A 22,377-nucleotide genomic window follows, 5' to 3' on the forward strand; every position below is an offset into this window, starting at 1 on the left:
TCCTCTTTAGAGGAATGTTTCCAGTATTGCAACTTTTCCCCTACCTTATAAATGAAGAAGCAGGGGCCTAGAGAACTTAAAAATGTTGAAGAAATAGAATTTTTAAAGTAGAGTTGTCCTTCAGTAAGAGACGCAGGCAGCTCAAGCCCTAATAACTTTAACCCTCCTTTTACTTCCTCCCTTTGAAAGCTTCCTAACCTCTGGTTCTCCAGGGCTACACCTAAGCCCACGTGGCTTCTCATATTTAGTCATTTCACTTGCAAGTCTGGGGAGGGGGGGCGGGTGTGGCCCGTCCACACTTGGGGTCTGGATGCCAGACTCCAAGCCTGGAGTGGGGGCTCCTCACTGGGTCCCTCACTGGGTCCCAACTGACAGGTTGGAAGGGATAGAGAGGGGTCCCACCATTGGGACTTACAGCTGAAAAGAGAACAATGTCTTGTCCAGCACTCTGAACAAATATTGTGCATTAGTGAGCTGGCCTGGAGTGGATAACCCATTGTGAAATGAGAGGGGACCCATTCATTGATTATTTACTGAACCAGGCGCTGTGCTAGGCTTTTGGATGGACAGGATGGGCCTGGTCACTGCTCTCCTGTAGCTTCCCTATAAGGGAGAAGACAAGCATCGAACAGATAACCACAAAATATACCTATAGTTACAAATTGTGATTATGTACTGCAAAGGAAAAGTACAGGGTGCTGCGGGAGCATTTAACAGTCGCTGAATTTAGATTCACTTCCTCTCCACACAAGTGATATTTAAGCTGAGGCCGGTGGGATGTGTAGGAGTTAGCCAACAAAGAGAGGTGGGAACATTGTTCCGGGCCATCTGTATGAAGGCCCTGAGGTGGGAAAGATCTCAGCTTTCCATGAAAAGCAAGAAAACCTAGGGTGGCCAGGCTAGAGACACCCACAGGAGTAAATGGGGCTGGCGATTTTCTAGAAAATGCTTATCTCCCCCTAGAACATTCCCAAAGAAGCAAAGGTCAGGTCCTAGATGGTTCCAAACTCAGGTACATTGGTTGCCGTCTGTGAGAAAACTCACCTACATCTGTACCAAAGGATCTGTTTGTCCAAGAACAGGGACTCCCAAACTTAAGTGAGGATCATAGATGACCCGGCGGCTTTGTTAAAACAGATTGCTGGGTCCCACCCTCAGAGTGTCTGATCTGGTAGGTCTGGGGTGGGGCCCAGGAATATGCATTTCTAACAACTTTGCAGATGATGCTGAAGCTGCTGGTCAGGAACCACATTTGGGGAACTGCTGCCTTAGGATTTTGGAAAAGAGCCAGAAAATGAATGGAAAACCGTCCTGCTCATGTGAATTTCGCTATAGGCTGACCACAGGTTTTGCAGCCTCAAGCTGAACTTGGGTTTGTTGAAGAGTCCTAGGGATCCAGAGGCTTGGCCAGTGTTCTGGGGAAATAGTACACCCAAAGGGGGGCCGTTTGGCCTGGAGAGAAAGCTGATGGACATGGTTGCCTCTTTCTCCTCGCAGGTGTCAACAGGAGCCTACAAGCGCCAGGTGCATGAGGTACCCCTGGGGAAGCGGGTCACTGAAGCCGTGGCCATTGAGAAGATCACCTGGGCCTCCTGGACAAGGTGACTGGAGGAAAACACTTTTTTTTTTTGTAATGTTCATTTATTTTTGACAGAGAGCACGAGTAGGGGAGGGCAGAGAGACAGACACAGGATGCGAAGCAGGTTCCAGGCTCTGAGCTGTCAGTACAGGAGCCCGACACGGGGTTTAAACTCACGAACTGTGAGATCATGACCTGAACCAAAGTCGGACGCTTAACCGACGGAGCCACCCAGGTGCTCCTGGAGGAAGACACTTCTTAAGGAAAAGATCACAAGGAAGTTTCTTAGGCCAGACTCAGCCTCCAAGTTTGTATGTGGCCCAGATGTAAAAAAAAAAGCTCAGAGATAGAGCTGTCTTGTCTTTGGGGACTGGGGGCTGGGGGCAGGAGGCTTCTTGAACCTGGGCTTTTGAAATGCAAAGCCCTCCCTTTTGTGTAATCCCTTGGTCCTACATCTGCAAACTCACCCAGCATGTTCAAAGGGAAACTACCCCCCAGCTTTTGGCTCAGCCCTGGTGCACTGCAGTGGAGGCCTCCAGTCGCCAGGAGGGACGGGACGGTGGGAGGGCCGGCATTGCCACTTAGGATAAGGAGCAATGCGTTGCCAGTTCAAGGGAAAGGACACCACCAAGCTGTGAGCTTGAAGGTGCCCAAGCATATACACATCCAAAAGGACTAGAGGGCAGAGGGAGTGAATCAAAAATGGAGGGAACTTTTCTCTTGGGGTGCAAAGGAGGGGGGCAGAGCAGAGCAGTAAGAGCTAGGTCAATGCACAGGGGGGCAGGGGACAGAAGAGACACATGATCATAGCCAATGATGCAAAATAGCCCTCTTCTCCTTATCCCTGGGAGGGGACACCTGACCACAGGAAGCCTTCTCATGCATCTCCTTCTGACACCTCTTCTTACTCAAAACAGCATTCTGGGGGATGAAGTCATTGGCATCTGGCCACGAAATGCGGACAAGGCTGATGTCAACTGCGCGTGTGTGACCCATGCTGGCCTCAACATTGTCACAGGAGATGACTTTGGGCTGGTGAAGCTCTTTGATTTTCCATGCACAGAAAAATTTGTGAGTCTTCCTCAGAGGAACTCCCTACAAGGCCTCTAGGCTCTTTCCTGTAGTCTGCAGGAGGCAGTGGCCATATCTAGATGGCCATCGAGAATCTAGAGCAAGAGGAATCTTGTTCCAGTCCTGTGGAGATTTGGGGACCCCTAACTTTTGCATCTCCCTTTGGAGGGGAAGTTCTGGAAGCCGGGAGAAGGGAGGTTGGGAGGGGTACAAATTGGCCATCCCAGGCAAGAATGGGACAGGAAAACTCATCAGTGAAAGGCTGGCTAAAAGAAATGTGCAGACGAAATGGGAATCCCAGGAGTGGAGGATTCTGGGACGGGGAGATTTGAGTCCTGGAAGTAGTCTGTGGTTTCCAGGAGGAGCAGGGTCTCAGCGGTCTCCATTCACTTTTGCTCACAGGCCAAACATAAGCGTTACTTTGGCCACTCAGCTCACGTGACGAACATCCGTTTCTCTCACGATGACAAGTATGTGGTCAGCACTGGAGGAGACGACTGCAGGTATGAACATGACTCACCTGCTCTGGTTCCCCGGGCCTGGTTGTTACTCCCTCTTCCTGTCCCCACATCAGGTGTCCCATGGGACACAGGGAGGGGCTGACATCATAGTGACAACAAGGACTTGTCATGTATGGTCTGGTGACTCTGAACCCAGGTCTTGAAGGGCCCGTGTCCCCAGTAGAGCTGTCCTGGGATTGGTGAGAAGGGGAGGACAGGATTCCTCCTCTGAACATTGCTAGGTGGAGGGACAGATGAGTAAGGGACTCCAGGTGGCTGATTTCAGTAGGACAACCCAAGGCATCATTACATATAATCAGGTTAAAATGGCCTTGATCCATAGGTCTTTTAACTCATAACTTCCAGCTGATCACCAGGGTTCTTAAGATGGGTGATTAGGGGGGCCTGGGTGACTCAGTCAGTTAAGCATTGGTTAGGTGTCCCAACTACTGATTCTACCTCAGGTCATGATCTTACAAGTTGTGAGATCAAGCCCCATGTTGGGCTCCATGCTGAGCATGGGGCCTGCTTAAGATTCTCTCTCTCCCTCCATTCCACCCCTGATGGGGAGCACTCGCAGGTGCTCTCAAAATTATTAAAAAAAAAAAAAAAAGCCTTAGTCACCGTGAGAAACAATAAGGGTGTCACCCAGTTTTACATGAGATCTGGTGAGAAGTCAAGCCATTAGGCCCAGTGCTAGTTAGTAGCAGGAGATCCTCAACCAGCTATTTGGACTGGGCTGCTTTTAACCTTAACTGCTGCTGAGTGTTAAACAGGCACATGTTCCGTGCGAGGTGTGACTGGCCTTCCAGTGATTTGGAAGGACCCTTACCAGCCTGCTCCAGAGATGACATCAGCCTCTTCAGCCTTTCCAAGAAGGCCACTTTCTCTTGTCCCTCCAAGTGCATTCCTTATTTGGATTGTGGAGGAACAGGACAAAGTCATTCCTGAATCTCTCATTCTCCACCTCTAATGTAGTTGAAGGGCTTTACTGCAACATGAATATAGGTTTCTGTTCAGCCCAAGCAAAACTCTTGGGGGGGATAAAGAAGTGTAGCAATCCCAATATATATGTATTTTTAAAGTTTATTTATTTATTTAGAAAGATAGAGAGTCTGGGAGGGGCAGAGAGAGAAGACAGAATCCCAGGTGGACTCCGTCCACACTGTCAGTACAGAGCAGAGCCCGAGGTGGAGCTCAAACCCATGAGCTGGAAGATCATGACCTGAGCCAAAATCAAGAGTTGGACACAACTAACTGAGCTGCCCAGGTTCCCCCAGATATTTTTAGTGGTCTGAGAGAGGTTGTGGAAAAGGCACCTGTAAAGAATGTCAACCCACTTCCTATCCAAAAGCATGGTGTAGAAAATGGCCAAGGACGCTGATAGCCCGTGGGAGAGCACCGTCTCCAGTCCGCTGTGCCAACAGCGGCTGGCACTTAGAGCCCTTGAGATAATACTGCCAGCAGCTCCCTGTAGAGTGGAAACACCCATTGAAAGCAGCACCCGCCAGACTGTGAACAAGCCAGCAATAAGTGAATTGAGATCCGAGGTGACTTTTGATTACGATGAAAGGCTTAGAAGTAACCTTTAAAATGCAGGACCCCTAGGCCTGTGTAGTCCTGGGAGCCTATTCTGATCCCTGGCTCTATGTTGAACACTAGAAAGGGTTCTCCTACTCAAGTGGAGTTGATAAAACCTTTTCAATAGTAACAAGAGAGATAGTGTGAAGTCAAATTGCCAAAAGTCCTTACATTCAGCACATTCAGGCTGCTGAGAACCAAACAAAACAGAAAACAAGAACTTTTTAAAAAAGCAATAGATCTTTATTATTTTTTTTAATGTTTATTTGTGAGAGAGAGAGAGAGAGAGAGAGAGAGAGCGCGCGCACACGAGTGGGGAAGAGACAGAGGGAGACACAATCTGAAGCAGGCTCCAGGCTCTGAGGTGTCAGCACAGAGCCTGACGTGGGGCTCAAAGCCACAAACCGTGAGATCATGACCTGAGCCGAAGTCAGATGCTTAACCAACTGAGCCAGCTAGGCGCCCCCAAAAAACAAGCAATAAATCTTTAATTGGTGACAAGATCCCCGATTTGCCTTTAGAAGTTGAAATGTCCAACACATATCAGCTAAACTGGACTCGAGAGCACTTGGTAAGATTGTTTTTTGTCACTTGACAAAGTCATGATGCCCAGCCATGCAAGATGACGGTCTGATCTGCCTTTTCAGTGTGTTTGTGTGGCGATGTCTGTAAATGCCGGAACCCTCTTTATTGCTGCTGCTGCTACCACCCAGCAACTGCAGGGGCAGTGACGAGGCCCCTCGTTGCCACCAGCTGCTGGGAAAGGCCTACGCTGCGGGCCGCACAAGTTCCAAGTGCTAGTGAAGTGGGGTGACTGCGCCCAGACTCTGGAATCTCCAAAACTGTGATGCCAAGAAGGTCAGTTCTAAAATGTTAAGAGTGCTTTCCTCTGTTCCTGAGACTATACTGACCACAATGACAAAAAAATCCTGCTAATGTAGCCCACCAACGAAATTTAAAGCCTCAGTTACCCTGACCAATATGTAGCTTTTAATTTGCATCAAAACTTTTACAAAAGATGTTTTGCTATTATGTTTCTATATACTTTAAAAATGTTCATTTTTACAAATGAGTTGAACAAGACAGCTTAATTTAGATGCGCCTAAAGCACTAGAAACATTGATAGCCTCAGTTCTCCACATTTAGCTTTCGAAACCAAATGAGCCATGTACAAACAAGTTGAGAAACTTAATTTTTTAACGTTTCATTTGCAGAGTTTTATATCCATTAAGTGCCTTTGAAAGTTTCCAGTTGTGTGGGCTGCTGTCTCCCCTCCCACAAATTATCTCCTTTCTACATATGGTGCTAAAACTTTAAAACTGAGGAGGGCTACAGGACCCTTAACAGATTCCTGGTCTGTCACCCATGTCATGTGTTTATGTCGAGGCTTCCTAAATGACATCAGTTCCCTGCTTGAGAAGTAGTGGCAAGTGAGCAGCAAAGAAACTTAAATTCAGGAGGGAGGGGGTAAAAATGGGTTTTCACTGTTTAGTGCCAAACCTACAAAATCCAAAAAAGAAGTAAAATTAACCTCTACTACAAAGTAGTAGGAAAAAAAAGAAAAAAAGAAAAAAAAAAAGCTCAAGTGGGTCTAGGATTAACGAACTCTTAATCCTAATAAATGCGGGGACCCAAGGCTGCACTGGGTCTACCACCCAGTGGGGCTGACTTGACACCACGGATTTGTTCAGGTGAACTGATCTAGGTCAAGTCCAGATAAAAAGGAAAAAATCTCAGCAGAACAAATTCCTAAGCCCAAGCAATATTTGGAAGATTATTCAACAAAAACAGGCTAGCTTGGCGTTCTTCAGAGCTGGCTAGATGACACAATGTGACCTGGACAGTATTAACCAGACGACATCCCTGACCTGCCTCACTCCTACTTCACACTTGGCTCTCCACTGACTCCAGGAGGGGCTGACAGCACACACCACAAGGAAGGCTGGTGAGGGCCTGGGGACTCTGAGCACACGTGCACCCATCAGTCCTTCCCATCAGTGAACCAAAATTCTCGGACTTGAGTTTCTGGCTATTTGCAGTTGTCAGTTTAGCGACAGTGAAATGAAGCATTTTCAATTAAACAGATTACTAACATTTACCCCAGAAGTGCTTCAGCATTCTAAATGGATTAGATCACCCATGAAGCTATTTTTATATGCCAAGTTATGAATGCCTTACATTAATCCCCTGATAGGCTGTCGGGTCCCCAGTTAAGAGTCCCTGTGCAGTCCTGATTCTGTTTTCTGTAACCATGTAACTGGCGATGCTGAGTGATGACCATGTCTGCCTATACTGTACCACCGACCTTTCATAATAATCAGATCTTGTATTGAAATAACCACGTGGAAATAAATTGATCAATGAGGATATGTACAACTATATTTAAAGAGCAATAGTGTCTGTGTCAAGAAAACTTCTTAAATCTTATTTGTAAACATTTATATGGTATGATTTTATGTATGTTTATCCTGCACTGTGTTCTATATGTTAAAATACTGGTGCATGAATTTATTTTCAATTAGCAAAGTATAAAAAATACATAATTTGAAAACATTATGTGTCAAATAAATTTGATTATGTAAACACAGCTGCACTACGCACTGGAAAGCTTTCTAAGAGTACAAGCCACGGCTCACTAGTTGAAGCAAAGTCTACTGTGTGTATACTTTTAATCTGGTGCAGTTTCATGGAGCCAAAATACCAAACATATTTTGTCTATAAGCTTTATTGATACTTTGCTTTTACAGTTCACAATGCATTCCACAGATTCAGTACAGCTTAAACCACAAATGTATAAATCTTCATTTTATAATTTTTTGCATAACAAGGTTTGATATTTGCAAACAACGTTTTTGGAAGCATTAGATTCAGTCCATAGATTCAGAGTCTGTGACAAAATGAACTACAGTAAGTCTGTGCAATGAAGTTTATGCTGAGGAGTTCTATGTGCATGGCATCGTTTCATGTTGAAAACAGATGGTAGTGCTCCTAGAAATAGATTTTCTTTTTCTAGCTTATGTGCTTTGGAACTACACACGTATAACCAATGACTCTCTGAAATATCAAGCACTGTGGGGTAGCCAGAAGGTAAAGGTCTAAGCTTTGTGAAACACTATATATAGATATATATATAATCTATATTTACTTATATTGGCAATTAATATAACAGTAAGATTCACAATACACCTAGAACATACCAGAAAGGCAAGCTTTTTCACTCTTGCTTTAGTGGTATGATCTCGTCTAAACATTTCATTTCAGAAAATCTGCATCAATCTACACAGACCATACACAGTGCACAAACTGTGAAAAGGATTATTTTTTTTCAGCTTCACTTTCTCTGCAATTCCCAAAAAACAGCAAGACTACCTGCAACAAAGTGTAATATACAGCTTTCTCAGATCTTTTTCTATTCACCAGTGCCTCGTATCGGAAAAACAAGTATGATTACGGTTTAAATCCATACATAGCAGCTTACAATACTTAAGATGATGAACACATGGCAGTCAAGACAGGTAATTTTCCTCAGACACCGCATTGCTAAAAATAAAGATCTGTGAAACTGCAATGTCAAGGTTTCCTTCTTCCCTGACCCTCCCCCATGTAATCAAACGAATATCCCCTTTTAAAGATAAACTATTGTCAATGATTTCTGGCTTTTTCATTCAGCTTTGCGCTTCAATCCAGGGATTTTCGCTTGGATTCTACAAATGGAAAGGTTGGGACAAAAGGTCAATATAAATATTTCTAAATTTTAAGTATTTTAAAACGCTATCCTTCAAGAACTACTTGTATATTGCTCAGCTTGTACAAGAAATGAAATCTTAAGGCTGTCAAACTACAAGCTGTAATTATGCCACTTTGCCTGATGAATTAGATTTAAACAAAGCCTTAAATACAACAAAAAGCAAACAGAAATCAACGATTCCAAAAGTAGAGAAAAATCGTGTGGCAATACTGTCGCACTTTTTAAGTGTGATTAAGATTTGCTACCCATTATGCCTAGAAGATGAAAATACAAAGTCCAGTACACCTTGTCCTTAGTAAAAAAGAAAACAAAAGTTGCAGATTTTAAGTACTTACTTAGCCATAGCATCTTTAACATTCTTGTTTGCAAGTCCTAGATAATGATCTATCTGCGCCTGAAAGAGAGGTATAAAGCAGTTACTAGAAAATTAACGTTGGTAGAGTCTTATTAACCGTTACTCTGTTCCGGCAAATTAAGGGCTTAATAAAGGCTTAAGAAACCACATTTTTCATATTTATAAGGCTATGGAAACTGGCAATAATACATCTGTTTGAAGTAATAAAGTGAGACTTGTATCCTGAAATCTATACTTAAGAAATTACCTGATGCCGTTCATAAATAACAGGAACGCTGAAGAGTGAAATCAGAGCTGAAAAAGGAAATACACAGCCTTTAAAATCGACTGGGAGGGTTTAGGGAACAAACACGGAAAATGGTAAACTCTTAAGATAGCTAGGCAGTGTTCCTAACGAATGAATAAATACACAAGGATCTCCTGGAGGCACCTGCTGGTGGGGAACCACTGCAGAGCAGTGAGTGAATTAACCAAGGGATGCTGCAGGAGCCATTCCTAGCTTAAAATCACGTCACACAGACCTTATAAAATACAGGCATCCCAGGTTAGTGTGATTTATGCCTGCACCATCAGATGAGGCCAGCCCCCATCTGGTTTATCACTATTAACTGGAGCATTCTTCAGGAACTAAAGTAGCAATTCAATACACAGTATCAGTATCAGCAATTTAGCTGAAGAGATCACAACCTCAAATATACGTCCTGTCTTCCCCACAACATAAGAATTCTCTCCACTACAATGTCTCTTGGGGTGCCGGGATGGCTCAGTCCGTTGAGTGTCGACTTTGGCTCAGGTCATGAGCTCACAACTTGTTGAGTTTGAGCCCCTCATTAAGTTCTGTGCTGACAGCTCAGAGCCTGGAGCCTGCTTCAGATTCTGTCTTCCTTTCTCTGCTCCTCCCCCACTCTCACTCTCTCTCTCCCCAAAATAAACAAACATTTCAAAAAAATCCTTTAAAATGTTTTTAGGCTCCTACACACAATCATCTTTTATTGTACAGTTTTTCATTCAAATAGTTTTATAGACTTACCCAAAATCAGTAGTGTCAGACCATTGAACAAGGCACCAACATAGGTAAATACCCACATCAACACTGCAAACTGTAAGAAAATAACATAAGCCTATTAAAACCACAATTCACATGAAGTTGAAGCTTTCAAATAAAAGCATCCCATCTAACGGCCAACCTACTAGAGGCCTAATCGTTGGAGATTTGGTACATATGGATATTTCATCTTGAAGTCACCAGTCTCAATTCAAAATTTCAGAATCCTAATTAAAATAGATTTGATTCATTTTGTCTGGACTACACTACCAAGTAGTTAATTCAATTTTCTCTGAGATCAGAAAACATGCCAAAGGTATACCTTCCTCCTTCAACTTTAATACAGCATTTAGCTTTTACATGGGAAGACTGAAAAGGGATGAGAATTTGCTATTAAACCTGATTTTAAAGCACTAAAAAGTACTTCAGATCCACATGAGCTGAATAATTCAGACATTAAAATCTCAGACATCTGAATAAGTAACAGTGAGGCAGGAGTACTTATGATCAGTGAGAATGGGTTTCAGGTACCAAAATTACCAGCTCCGGCATTTTATAAAGGAACAGAAGCACTGGCTGCCGAGTGATACATGTTTTAATAGCCACAGTTAACCCTGGGAATGAGGATGTCTCAAACTTGTATATGTATTAATAAAACTATTATTATTCTTTTGGTCACTGCTTTCTTTATTTAACAAACACCAATATAGTTCTTACTATATCAGTGCCAGGCACAGTTTTAAATGCTTTACAAATATTAACTCATTTATTCCTCTTAACTTGATGAGGTGGATGCTATTATTACCACAGCAGATACAGACAACTAGAGAATAAAGAGTTTTAATACCTTGTTAGCAGTCAGATTTCACTGTCCTCTTTACGGGTAGGGGACTGCAGTGAATTAACTAAACTCTCCTACTTCAGTAATCATGGTCTTAAAATCTAGGTGTGTGTGTGTGTGTGTGTGTGTGTGTGTGTGTGTGTGTGTGTGTTTTAAATCATCAAATAAAGCAGTTTGGGAAAGGCTCTTCTAAAAAGAGATTTCATTTTGAGAAGTCCTTTGTTTCCTCTTCATACTTTATTCATGAAAGGCTGGACAAGAGGAATGCAGAGTTTTCTTTTCATTCTAAAATTTGGTGACATCATATAGTACAGACTCAATGACATGATAGAAACAGTTCTTGGAAGACTTAAAACACAAAGTCAGTCTGGATTTTATTATTCTTAATCAGTAATACCTTTGCTTTCTATTAAAAGCCTTCATGTGTCTGGCATTAGCTCTGCCCTAGTCAGCAGGTAACACAATATGATGCCACCTTCTACAGTGATTAGTCAGGGACAGACAACAGCCCTCCATCTCCTAGAGGAGGGATCAGCACACCTTTCCTTTCAAGTAAGATAATAAGATAATAACCATGTTTGCTTTTACGGGCCATAGTGGCGGGGGGGGGGGGGGGGTCTTTCATATATTCTTGGAATGTTGTCTCTGAATAGTTTTTGAATATTATCCTTTAAAAAACATAAAAACCATTCTTCGCTCTCAGGCTGTATCAAAACCCGCCATGGGTCAGACAGTAGTTTGCAGACCCTTGAACTGTCTTCCTCCAGATACTCATTCATTCAACAAAATTCGACCGCCTACTAAGAGCTGAGTACCACGCAGTAATTAAAGTGTTGAAGCTCACATTTACTACAGGTTAGGAATACAATCTGGATTCTTCCACCAACTTCAGTTCTACAAATAGCAACACTCTGGTTACCTCTACAACTGAATTTAATGTTCAAGTGACCAAATGCCAAGCATTCTTAATACCTGCCAACTGAAAATCAAAAATTAAGTGCTACCTTCCCCCTCCCCCACCACCCCCTCCCCACCCTGCCTCAGTCTTAGCAAGTGCCAAGGTAAGAAAGGTCTGCAGCATGACTCCAGTTAGCAAGGCTTTTCCGTCTCAGAGCTTTACAGACTCCTATTGCAGAAGCTAATTTTAACTTCTGCATTTAAGCAAGTTTGCTAAGGAACATTTTCATGTTTTCATCCATCACTATCGACAAGTCTAAAAGGGAAAAGCATCAACCTTCCACATTTTAGAATAAACTGCTTTAGCAGTAAAGACACCTTTGTCATGACAGAATTCAGATACTAACACACACACAGGCTAAAAATAAGTCCTAATTTGGTCATTAAGTCACCCACAAGGCTCCACTCCCAGGTCAGCAAGGAGAGAAGCCCAAGACTTCACACCTAGGCTATCTAAGGGACTCAAATGTCACTGGACTTGCTTCTTGCAGGACACTCTTCCTAAAAGCCACATTACCCAAAGGCAAAGAAAAGAACAGAGGGAGGACTAAATGTGGAACAAGTGACCAACAGGCACGAAGAAGCATGACTAAGGACGGAGGCAGACAGATTGACATACACATTCTCCCTCTCGGGGAGGCATGTACACCCCGGCTCCACAGAATATTGCCGTGCAAGTATGTCAGGCCAATGTTGCCCAAATTTCCCATTTTGAGAGAGAAACCAGAAATTCACATTTGTATGTATCACAGAATTTTTAAATATTGCAGAAAATTTTACATTTCAGGGGCTCCAAACAAAAATGTTAAGTAAGGTTTTCCAGAGAATACACCATCAGAAGAGAAAGGAATGGTAGTTAAGGACATGCATCTAGCAACTGCACAATTACTGGAACTGTTATATAATGAAAGCAACTAACTTTTTTTTTCCTTTGGCAAATATATTAGGTCAGTTAATCTCATCACAATGCCAAAAGTTAAGTGCTATTATTATCCCCAAAGAGCAAACCAAGACAAAGAACAATTAAGCAAGTTGCCAGACCAGAGGTCACAGTGATCTAAAGTTTATCTGACTCCAGAATCTATCTGCTGTGCCATACAGTAAAACCGCCTACAGAGTAACCATTATTAATGGAAATTTGGACAGTGCATGCTGTCATTTTTAAACTCAAAATTATATGACCTTTTTTTGACATCTACAGCCTTATTCATTGGTATCACTTTGCCTACATTTTCCCTAGCCCATTTCCCTTCTAATTTTTCTGTGAGCCAGAGAAAGCAGAAACTGTCAAAATGTGTATGTTAATAACTATATAAGAGCCCAAGAACTAAATTTCAAAGTTCTTCTGGGTCAGCTATTTCTGGAGTGCAGACCTTTTTTGGCTCACTTTCAGATTTAAGAACTGTATTCTGGAACATTATGAATGCCTGATGTTCGGACAACTATAGCTAGAAATTTTCTTACAATTTTAACATATTTTCACTGAAAGTCACGGAACTGTCATACTGAATCCAGGCTTTATCACCCAAAGCTGTGTTACAGAAAAATAAGAACCTTTGCCTAAAACACATGGCATCTGGTAAATAAAATTATTAGATTTTTTTCTTGAGATTTGAGGTTTCAAAAGCCAGGATCCCACTAATGAAACTTGGAGCCTTACTCATGAAACTCCAAAGCTGAGCCCAGTGGGGACTGTCAAATATCCTCCTTTTACAACAGGCCTGGTGGTAGTGGGAGGAAGGAGTGGGGGGAAAACAATAGCCTGGGGCTTAGAGTTTCATGCCACAACTTTCAAAAACTGTGATTCTCCAGGCAATGTCCACAGATATCCCAATATTCCTTCCTTTCCCCAACCCCCTTTCCTAGTAGCGAGTAAATTTTATAGCTCCCAGGTGGTTCCAATCTGCAGCCCAGACTGAGAACCACTGTTTTAAAATGAACCCGATCAAAGATCCCTCACACATAAGAGCAATCAACAGAATTAAACCTTAACTAGGTGGTCTAAATATGTTCAACTACCTTAAACTTGTTTTCTTGTAGTCATGGATCTTATTGGATCTTATTTAAAAGTTAACAAATATCAGTGGGTTAATAAAATTATCCTGCCTCTTTCTGACTTCTCAGAGACTAATAAAGTACACCAGACTAAGAAAAGGCTACATACACAGCTTTTGCTACTTAATTTTACTACAGAACATTCCTCCTTTGCTTTCCTTTCATTCATTCTCCTTTCCCCACCTGATGTCTGGCACTCAATGGAACAAACCCCTTTAAGAAATATAACCTTTAAAACAAATCCTGAACGCTGGACAAAACATTTGGCTGCAGTGAAAAACTAATGTTTGAAATAAGTTCTACTGAATGGAATTAGATATATTGTTAGTAATTCTGCCATATTTGACTAAAATTAATCCTTTGGGAAATACATTGTTGCTACATCTGTGGACATGTGAGATCTTCTCTAGGACTTAGAAGCTTGTAATTCCCTGCAAAGGAGCAAAACAAATTGAACTACTGCCCGGGAATTTAAAAAGGAGAAATTGCAAAAACATGTCTTATTTGTATCTGTCCAAGTCAACTGCCAAAAGGAGTCTTAGGCCAGGCACAAAGATAACCACCACCTCACATCAGGTCTTTTTCAACAGGCCTGATTGCTCATGAACCTTGAGAGTTTTGTTTTCTTTTTAATCACATTTGAAAGAATAGGCTCCTCTCTCTCACTGTCAAGGAAAAAAAAAAAAAAGTAATGAGCAAAGGGATGAAAAAGTTTCACATGCTAAGAATAGTGGCTCTAAAATTTTCTAAGGAAGAAGGTTTCAAATAAAAGTAATGGTAACTGTGACCCAGAATCTAGAAATGTAGATTATATAAATTTGAGGGCACCAAATTTATGAAGGCAGTGAGTTATAGAAAAACCTCTTTCAAATTTTTGTTTGAAAACTATTATTTTAAATACGCCACAGAACTTGATAACATGTGTATTTAAGAACTACATTTAAGAACTTGTAAATGAGACTCCCACTTATTTTCTTGAATTTAGGGTGGTATCCGTTTTCCTAATGATGAATCATACAAAATCAAAGTAATTCCAATTAGAAGCTGGTGCTTATTTTGGGATGAGCACTGGGTGTTGTACAGAAACCAATTTGACAATAAATTTCATATTTAAAAAAAAAAGCTGGTGCCTCTAAGTTTTTTTTGTTTGTTTGTTTGTTTAATTTTGAGAAAGAGTGTGTGCACACAAGCAGGGCAGAAGCAGAGACAGACAGAGGATCCAAAGCGGACTCTGTGCTGACACCCAACGTGGAGCTCAAACTCAAGAACCTGAGATGAAGTCAGATGTCCAAATGACTGAGCCACCCGGGTGCCTGTGGTACTTGTAAGTTTTTGAAAATTCGGTGTTATTTAACAAATTCATTTGGAAACTGGAGAGACCAGGACTATTTATTAGCAAACTTTCAAAAGACTGAAAATCTAAATATAGGAAATACAATGAATCAGTCTAATAGGGCCAACATTTCTCTTTTATACTGAAAAAGTAAAAAAAAAAAAAAAAAAAAAAGAACTGCTTGCTTTAGGGAGAGAGAATAGGGCTCCCTATTAGCTGCTGCGGCTAAAAGGCAAAAAGTAATAGAAGGAAAATCATTTTCTTTAAAAAGAAAACGCTCTCTATATAAACAAAAACTGTGGAGGACTAAGAGTGGTAAATGCTCAAGAATCTATCTATAGAAAAGGATACTATTAAGTATTTTTTATAAAGAGCCAAGAGTGTCAAGATTTTTGTCAGCTTTTTTCAATAAGAGACATTTTAGGCAAGTATCCTGTGTTTCTACATACAGTACCCTTATTCAGTGGAAACAAACAAATGGAATGTGTACCACTCACATACAATGACATTAAGATTTTATTTTAATTAAAGGGGGTCAATTTTTAATTTTAAAGGGGGTCAAAGGGTAAAAAGAAAAAGTTTATTGGCTTTAGAGTTACCCTACTTACCCCAGAACAGGAAACAAAAAAGAAAGAAAAGGTTTAACTGAAGTCCCCCAAATAATAGAACCACCAGGCTTATCAAGGAAGACCCTCTGTGTGTATTATCAGAATTTACAACTGAATTACCAAGTGCTTCATACCCATCACCTTGGCAAAGGTAGGGAGAAAAAGACACACCCTGCCTTTTATTCTTTTGCCTCAACAGGTTTTGAGACCTAAATGCAAACAAAGTTCATTCTATATGTTAGTATACTGAAGCACCAGTTATTTGTTTGGAGCCCAGGAAGAATCACCACCTGGGAAGTCATCAAGCAGCTTTCCTTGAGCTCTGGGATTGCCAAAAAACACTACTAAAGGAAACCATTCAAGTAACTTTTCTTTTTCTCTTTTCAGAAGTACTGCTAATCTGTAAGGACAAAAAGTAGTAAACTATAATTCTAACACATGTCCTTTTTTCCCCCCAACATTAAGAAACAATGTTTGTTTTAAAAAAATAAAAAACGCTCATAAAAATAAAGTGTTTCACAAACTAAGTCTGCCTCATTATGTGCCATTTTCTGCTACAAAGTCACACATATAAAAGTCACTGAAGGCAAAAATTTATCAAGTTCAGTTTCTCTCGCTTATGCTAGCTCCATCATGAATAACATACCTGCTTAAAAAACAAAACAAAACAAAAAACCAACGACGTGAGGTAATTTTCAAAGGAAATTAAAAATTGAGCTTTAACAGCAAAATGAAATAATTCATCTTCTAGAAGTAACTTATTCATAAAATTTCCTCATCCTATTTTCACATATCTGTAATTTAAAAGGTGTTTAGAGTATTTCATCAAGCCTCCTCTAACGTTTTCATGCTCCTCTAGCCTTTGCCAAGTATTTCCACACATAACTGTCTACGCCTAGAAATGTATATAGATGACAATAAAATCTGAAAGAACAGAATTTTCTTTTGACTAAAGACATGTGGAAACTTTCAATTAAAATTTGTAAAAACTGGAACATAACACATCATTCCCAGATCAATTTGTTTTATTTATTTATTTTTTTTTAATTTTTTTAACGTTTATTTATTTTTGAGACAGAGAGAGACAGAGCATGAACGGGGGAGGGGCAGAGAGAGAGGGAGACACAGAATCGGAAGCAGGCTCCAGGCTCTGAGCCATCAGCCCAGAGCCTGACGCGGGGCTCGAACTCACGGACCGCGAGATCGTGACCTGGCTGAAGTCGGACGCTTAACCGGCTGCGCCACCCAGGCGCCCCGTATTTTTAAACAGATTTCTTTAAGAACATCTTTTAGACACACAGAGCGCTGCCTTCATGGCTACACTGTGTAAACATGAAGGATGACTTTTGGTTTCTATCTGTTGCAATTTTTATTAAGTCTATAAAAACAATGACTCTCCTCTATCAAGCTTCATAATGCTTTTGTTTGAAGTCGCCCCCCACCACCAATTTTTGACTGCTAACTTCAGAGATGGTCCTTTGCTGTTTGAAACTTTTATCACTACGTATAGTGTGTTTTCTCAACCAGTTCCCACCCACAACCACTTCCTCTTAAACCACACTAGTACCTTTCTCCTCAATGGTTCACACGTTCTACCCCAGCTATAAGCTATAATATAGCATATATCACTTCAATGAATAGGAACTGGCTTTTTGTGGCACTCATATGTACAAGGTTCTATTCCACTTACTCCAAAGGATTTTGTTATTTTTTCCCTTTGAAAGTTAATTAATCAAACATCCCAAATAACACAGTCATCATAGTTTCATTTACAGACTGACATCAGATAATATCAAAGCACTACTACAGAATGTCACTAAAAGCAAGCACTCTATAGATACAAAAGAAATATTAATAAAAGGAAACTAAATGATTTTCCATTAATGCCATTAGTAAGTAACTGAGATTCCCAGTCCGAAGCTGAAAGGACACAGCTGAAAATAATGTCCATCTACTGGCTTATTAAAGCTAAGATGTTTGTCAAAAGCACTGAGCATTTAAACCTATAGTAACCTGTTCAGAAATTGCTTCACTGAGTCAAAAGGCCCAATCACGGTATTGCTATGATATCCTTGGTCTGCATGATAAATTGCTATCTCATACATATTTCTCACCAAAGAAAAATTATAAATACCACCGTAGTACATTTCTACCCAGGCTTAGACTGGAAATGAGTCTATCTTAAGCATGATCACAGACAGTAACACACAAAACACAAATGGTAAGTTCTATGTAAAGAACTCAAGTCTCAGTGCTTAGAACTCATGTTACAAGGTGATTTAGTGCTTGCTTTGAGTCAGTGAACTCCAGGAAAGTTTATTTGCAAGGTGAGACTCTAACAGTCACTCTAGCAAAATCCAAAAACTGGAGAAAGACTTCCAGTAATTACTAACTGAAGATTAGTTGAGGCGTTCCAAGTATCAGAACTTTTCCAGAATAAACATTTCAGGAAAGAGTCCAAGATATAAAATAGCTTATGTGTGTATATAAATCACACATAAGCTAAGAAATTAAGTGCTAGACTCTAAAAGAAAGGCAAAGAGATTAAATCACATTCTGGTATCAAATCTAATCTTCATTCCTACAGTGAAAATTCCCTTTAATGTTCTCACTTTTTTTGTTGTTGCATTTTTTAAATTTAGTTTTTTATTTTAATTCCAGTACAGTTAACATACACTGTTATATTAGTTTCAGGTGGACAGTACAGTGTTTCAACAACTGTATACATTACTCAGTGCTCATCATAAATGTATAATTTTCCCACTGCTCATCTTTATCATCTCCAAAAGTATGAATTTCTAACTTATTTTCCTTTAAAAAAGAATAGTACTTTCTTCCATCTCAAATAGTTGATTGGATTCTAATTTTTGACACTTAAGTTGACAGTACATCTTTGTCATTTGATTTCACTACATACTTGTCATTTACTTTTAATATGGAAAAGTAGAATTTTACACTCCAGTCTTTTGATATTGAATTCTATGTCAAAAATGAAGAGCAAATAAACTTACCTTCAGAGAATCAACTAAATCATCAACTAAAAAGAGGCGTCTCAGTTCTTTTATCGTGCAGTTCACATGACCAAGAGCAGAATTACTGTATTTCTGAACCAACTCCTCAGATATAGCGACTTCAGATTCCAAATATGCCCTGGAAAACAAAACACATCCTGTCACTGATCAGAGTGATTTTTCCTGGATGTTTGTCAATCAGCAATTACATATCTGTAAAAAAAGACATTAACAAAATACTTTACCATAAAAAACCTACTCTTTCTAAATGAAGCACAATGTAAAAATTCACCAAGCAATGGGTAGGTTTCATTGATATGCACGCTGTCAGCTGATGAGCACAGAAAAAAGCATTTGCTTTCAAGTCAGACTGATCTGGGCTTGAATCTTAAACTCTGCCACTTACTTGTCTTGTGTCACTTTGGAAAGTTACTATCATGAGGAGTCACTGAATAAAGTGCTTCTTAACACAAGCAGGCACAAAGAAGCACTCAATAAATGGTAGTTATTATTAGGGACTTGGTTTTTTTCTTCAAGCTGACATTAGGCTGTCATTGGGTTTTCCTAACAAAGATTCTATCTGTTCCCAAATACTACACTCTCGCAGCCTAACTTTCAGGGGAAACTACCCAATATTTCAAGGCCCAGGCTGTGAAATGGCTGCCAGAAGTATAGTGCTAATGCTAGTAAAACATAATAGTTACTGCCCTTTTAGATGCCCTAATCTATACTAAGATAGCTGGGATTGTTTTATTTAAGAAGAGAACTGTAATGAAGAAGAAAAGTCATCTGCAGGAATGCAAGGAACTGTTTTATCAGTTATTGTTTCAAAGCAGCCATTTTATCTTGGCAGAGTACAACCAACTCAGAAATGCTAAGAACTTTTCTATCTGTCAGAAATAGCTACTTATAACCCCAGTCTCTCCTCATCACTCCCCCATGTCTATGGATACTAGCTACTCATACTGGAAACAACAGTCCTCTGATAACTCCTTATCCTATAGTTTCCTTCTGTAGTATGTCCCAACTACGTCCCTTCATTTTTACTCACGATGCTAGCACTCTAGTTCAAGGGTTCATTTATTTACAACTGGGGTATTCTTATCTGTCTCCAAACCAATCTCTAATCTGTCTGCATCCTAATCCATTCCTTCAGCCAATGCCAGATCAGTTTTATTTGAGCTATCCTAAACAGTGCTATTTAGATTGACTTCAGGTAGGAGTTAGGACACTTGCTACTATCTAGATAAGGTAACTTTGTGAAGTCATTTGACTTCTCAGGGTCATGATTCCCACTTGAAAATTAAAGAAACAGACCTTCTTAAATCTCTTCAGGCTCCAACGTTTTGTGATTCTATGGTTCCAAATTTTCAACCAGAGCTCTCCTCAGCCTTTCCAACCTGATTTCTCACTACTCACTATGATGCAGCCAAATATGAGCCATTCATCAAACATTTTTTAATCTTACTGCCTTTGTTCACCATACCGTTTTCCCAATCCACACTGCTCTCCTCTCACCTCTAGTAATAGCATATCTAGTCAGTTAGCCTGTCTCAAATCTCACCCATACATGAAGCCTCTGTGGCTCTTTCTTCTCTAAGACACTATTATGCAATTCTAATGCACTCTTTTGTAGCTTTCTTTTGTAGCAGTATTATAGTATTGGCCATATCCAGCCCTGGAAACGTGTATACTTGTACATTTTCCCTACTAAAGTATAAACTATTAACAACCAGGAATATATCTTTATTACAATGGCATAGCACTCAGCCAACTTTTATTGATTAACCAGCAAATATCAAATTGTTATTATCAAGTTAAAAATTATCAAAGACTCACATCTACCCTTAAATCAGCAATAATTTATTTGTATAGCTTTAAGAAACACAGAACAGAAGCAGATAGAGCTTGAAGTTGGTATTCTGTTGCTTTGTACCACTGCTCTTATCCTTGCTGAAGACAAGATGCCTGGCAGGCAGGCACACATGTGGCCAATGAAGTCCAATTCAACCAATGAAGTCCCGTGGATACTTACATTCATTCAACCGGCACGGACGTGATAGTATAACCCCACGCCAGCACTGCCAGCATCTTGTCCAGTGACCATAGGTATCAAATACAAATTGAAGGGTGCCACTGCTAGCAGTGTGACTGGGAGGACTTAGAAAAACTGTCCAACAGGATTAAACTGACATGTTGGCTGAATTTATAATGACTATAAAAAAGGCTTCTGAATGAAAAATAAAGTGTTTCTAAGGAAATAAAGAAGGAAATCACTAGGTTTTTCCCCCAAAAGTCTTCTTTAAAATCAAACAACGTCTGAAATTTATATCGTAGATAATTTAGAAGTTTTGGCTTGATAATGTTTTTATATATTTCAGTATAACTAACTAAAAACCATATTCCTCTATGATTTATGGCATGATATGGCTCTGCCATTTATTTTGAAGCTGCAATTTCAAGTTACTGAACTTCAAGTATGTTTCCCTCTCTGTGAAGTGAATAATACCATCGGTCTCATTGAGTTTTGGGGAAAATTCAGTCTGTACATAAATGGCTAGGGACATAAGAACCATTCATCAATGTTGGTCTCTCCCTAAAACTTATGTAGCATCATTACTTAATACGAAGAGAGCTAGAGAGAAACAAATAACCAGTCTTTACAATAAGCAAAATGATGGAGCTCTCTTCTGTAAAGTGTGAAAATCAGTTTACATTTACATATTAATACCAACTAGATAACATTCTAGGTAGTTACATACTCATTCATGCCCACATAGATACTTGCCTTACCAAATAGTTTTTAAATATTCAGGATCCATTTGAGAAAAAAAAATTCCATATACAAAACAATCAGAGACCATTTCAAAGCCATATTTAGTGAGATAGGAAATCAATCCTCAGATCATTTGGACCTAGTGTTAGAGAAGCCTTCTTCAAAAAGTTCCATCTTGAAATCAAACACAGAACCAAATAAAAAAAACGTAATATATAGGGTCATCTGAGAAGCTAAAAAGGCAGCATCAATGGGCACAAAACCCTAGAAAGGGCACATGAGAGAGAAGATAAAGATATGTGGACTTCATCCTGTAGTGAACAGGGAGGCCATATGCCTAAAAATACAATAAAAGTGGTATTTGAGAAAAATTAATCTGACAACATCCATAAAAGTCAAAGTAAACCAAAGTAACCAGAACCCAATTTGGTAACAAGTGAAGTCCAGCCAGAGTAGGCAAACTTTTTTGTAAATATTTCAGGCTTTGAAGTCTACATGGTCTCTGTCACAAGTATTTAACCCTGCTATTAGAGCATGATGAAAACAGCTAAGTGATGGAATATGGCTATGTTCTAATAAAACTTTATTTACAAAAGCAGGCAGCAGACTGGATTTGGCTACAGCTTATGGACTTGTGGTCTACACTGAGGAAGCAGGGGGGAAACAACACAACATAGTTATCTTCTTTATGTGAGATGCTAACAAAGATAACATCAAAATTGGGAGCCTGACATGAGGATAATAGTGGTGTACTGATAGAAATTGACAAGTCTGAGAAAAAAAGGTTCATTTAAAGACATAAGGAGTTAGCGGTTGTCAGGAGCTGGGTAGGAAGTGACTACCAATGGGTACAAAATATCTTTTTGGTGTGATGAGAATATCTGGAATTGGATGGTGTTAGTTGTACAATTCTGAGA

General features: G+C 40.1%; 2 protein-coding genes across 8 annotated transcripts in view; one reads left to right on the forward strand and one right to left on the reverse strand.

Moving 5' to 3' along the window:
* The window catches only part of EML6 (EMAP like 6), a 272,470-nt gene extending 266,958 nt beyond the window's left edge, over positions 1 to 5,512 (forward strand). For all 4 annotated transcript variants that reach the window (XM_047852480.1, XM_047852481.1, XM_047852479.1 and 1 more), the window contains 4 exons: positions 1,498 to 1,601; positions 2,497 to 2,650; positions 3,053 to 3,153; positions 5,379 to 5,512. In XM_047852480.1, the coding sequence (XP_047708436.1) occupies positions 1,498 to 1,601; positions 2,497 to 2,650; positions 3,053 to 3,153; positions 5,379 to 5,403 (384 nt within the window). In that variant the 3' untranslated portion in view covers positions 5,404 to 5,512. The remainder of the gene's footprint in view (positions 1 to 1,497; positions 1,602 to 2,496; positions 2,651 to 3,052; positions 3,154 to 5,378) is intronic.
* Positions 5,513 to 7,440: 1,928 nt separating this feature from the next.
* Positions 7,441 to 22,377, reverse strand: part of RTN4 (reticulon 4) — a 73,827-nt gene continuing 58,890 nt past the window's right edge. For all 4 annotated transcript variants that reach the window (XM_047852482.1, XM_047852483.1, XM_047852485.1 and 1 more), the window contains 5 exons: positions 18,685 to 18,823; positions 9,865 to 9,934; positions 9,082 to 9,128; positions 8,815 to 8,873; positions 7,441 to 8,435 (listed from right to left, as the gene is read on the reverse strand). In XM_047852482.1, coding sequence (XP_047708438.1) covers positions 8,393 to 8,435; positions 8,815 to 8,873; positions 9,082 to 9,128; positions 9,865 to 9,934; positions 18,685 to 18,823 — 358 coding nt within the window. In that variant the 3' untranslated portion in view covers positions 7,441 to 8,392. The remainder of the gene's footprint in view (positions 8,436 to 8,814; positions 8,874 to 9,081; positions 9,129 to 9,864; positions 9,935 to 18,684; positions 18,824 to 22,377) is intronic.

Source organism: Prionailurus viverrinus, chromosome A3 (assembly GCF_022837055.1).
Source record: "Prionailurus viverrinus isolate Anna chromosome A3, UM_Priviv_1.0, whole genome shotgun sequence".
Lineage (NCBI taxonomy): Eukaryota > Metazoa > Chordata > Mammalia > Carnivora > Felidae > Prionailurus > Prionailurus viverrinus.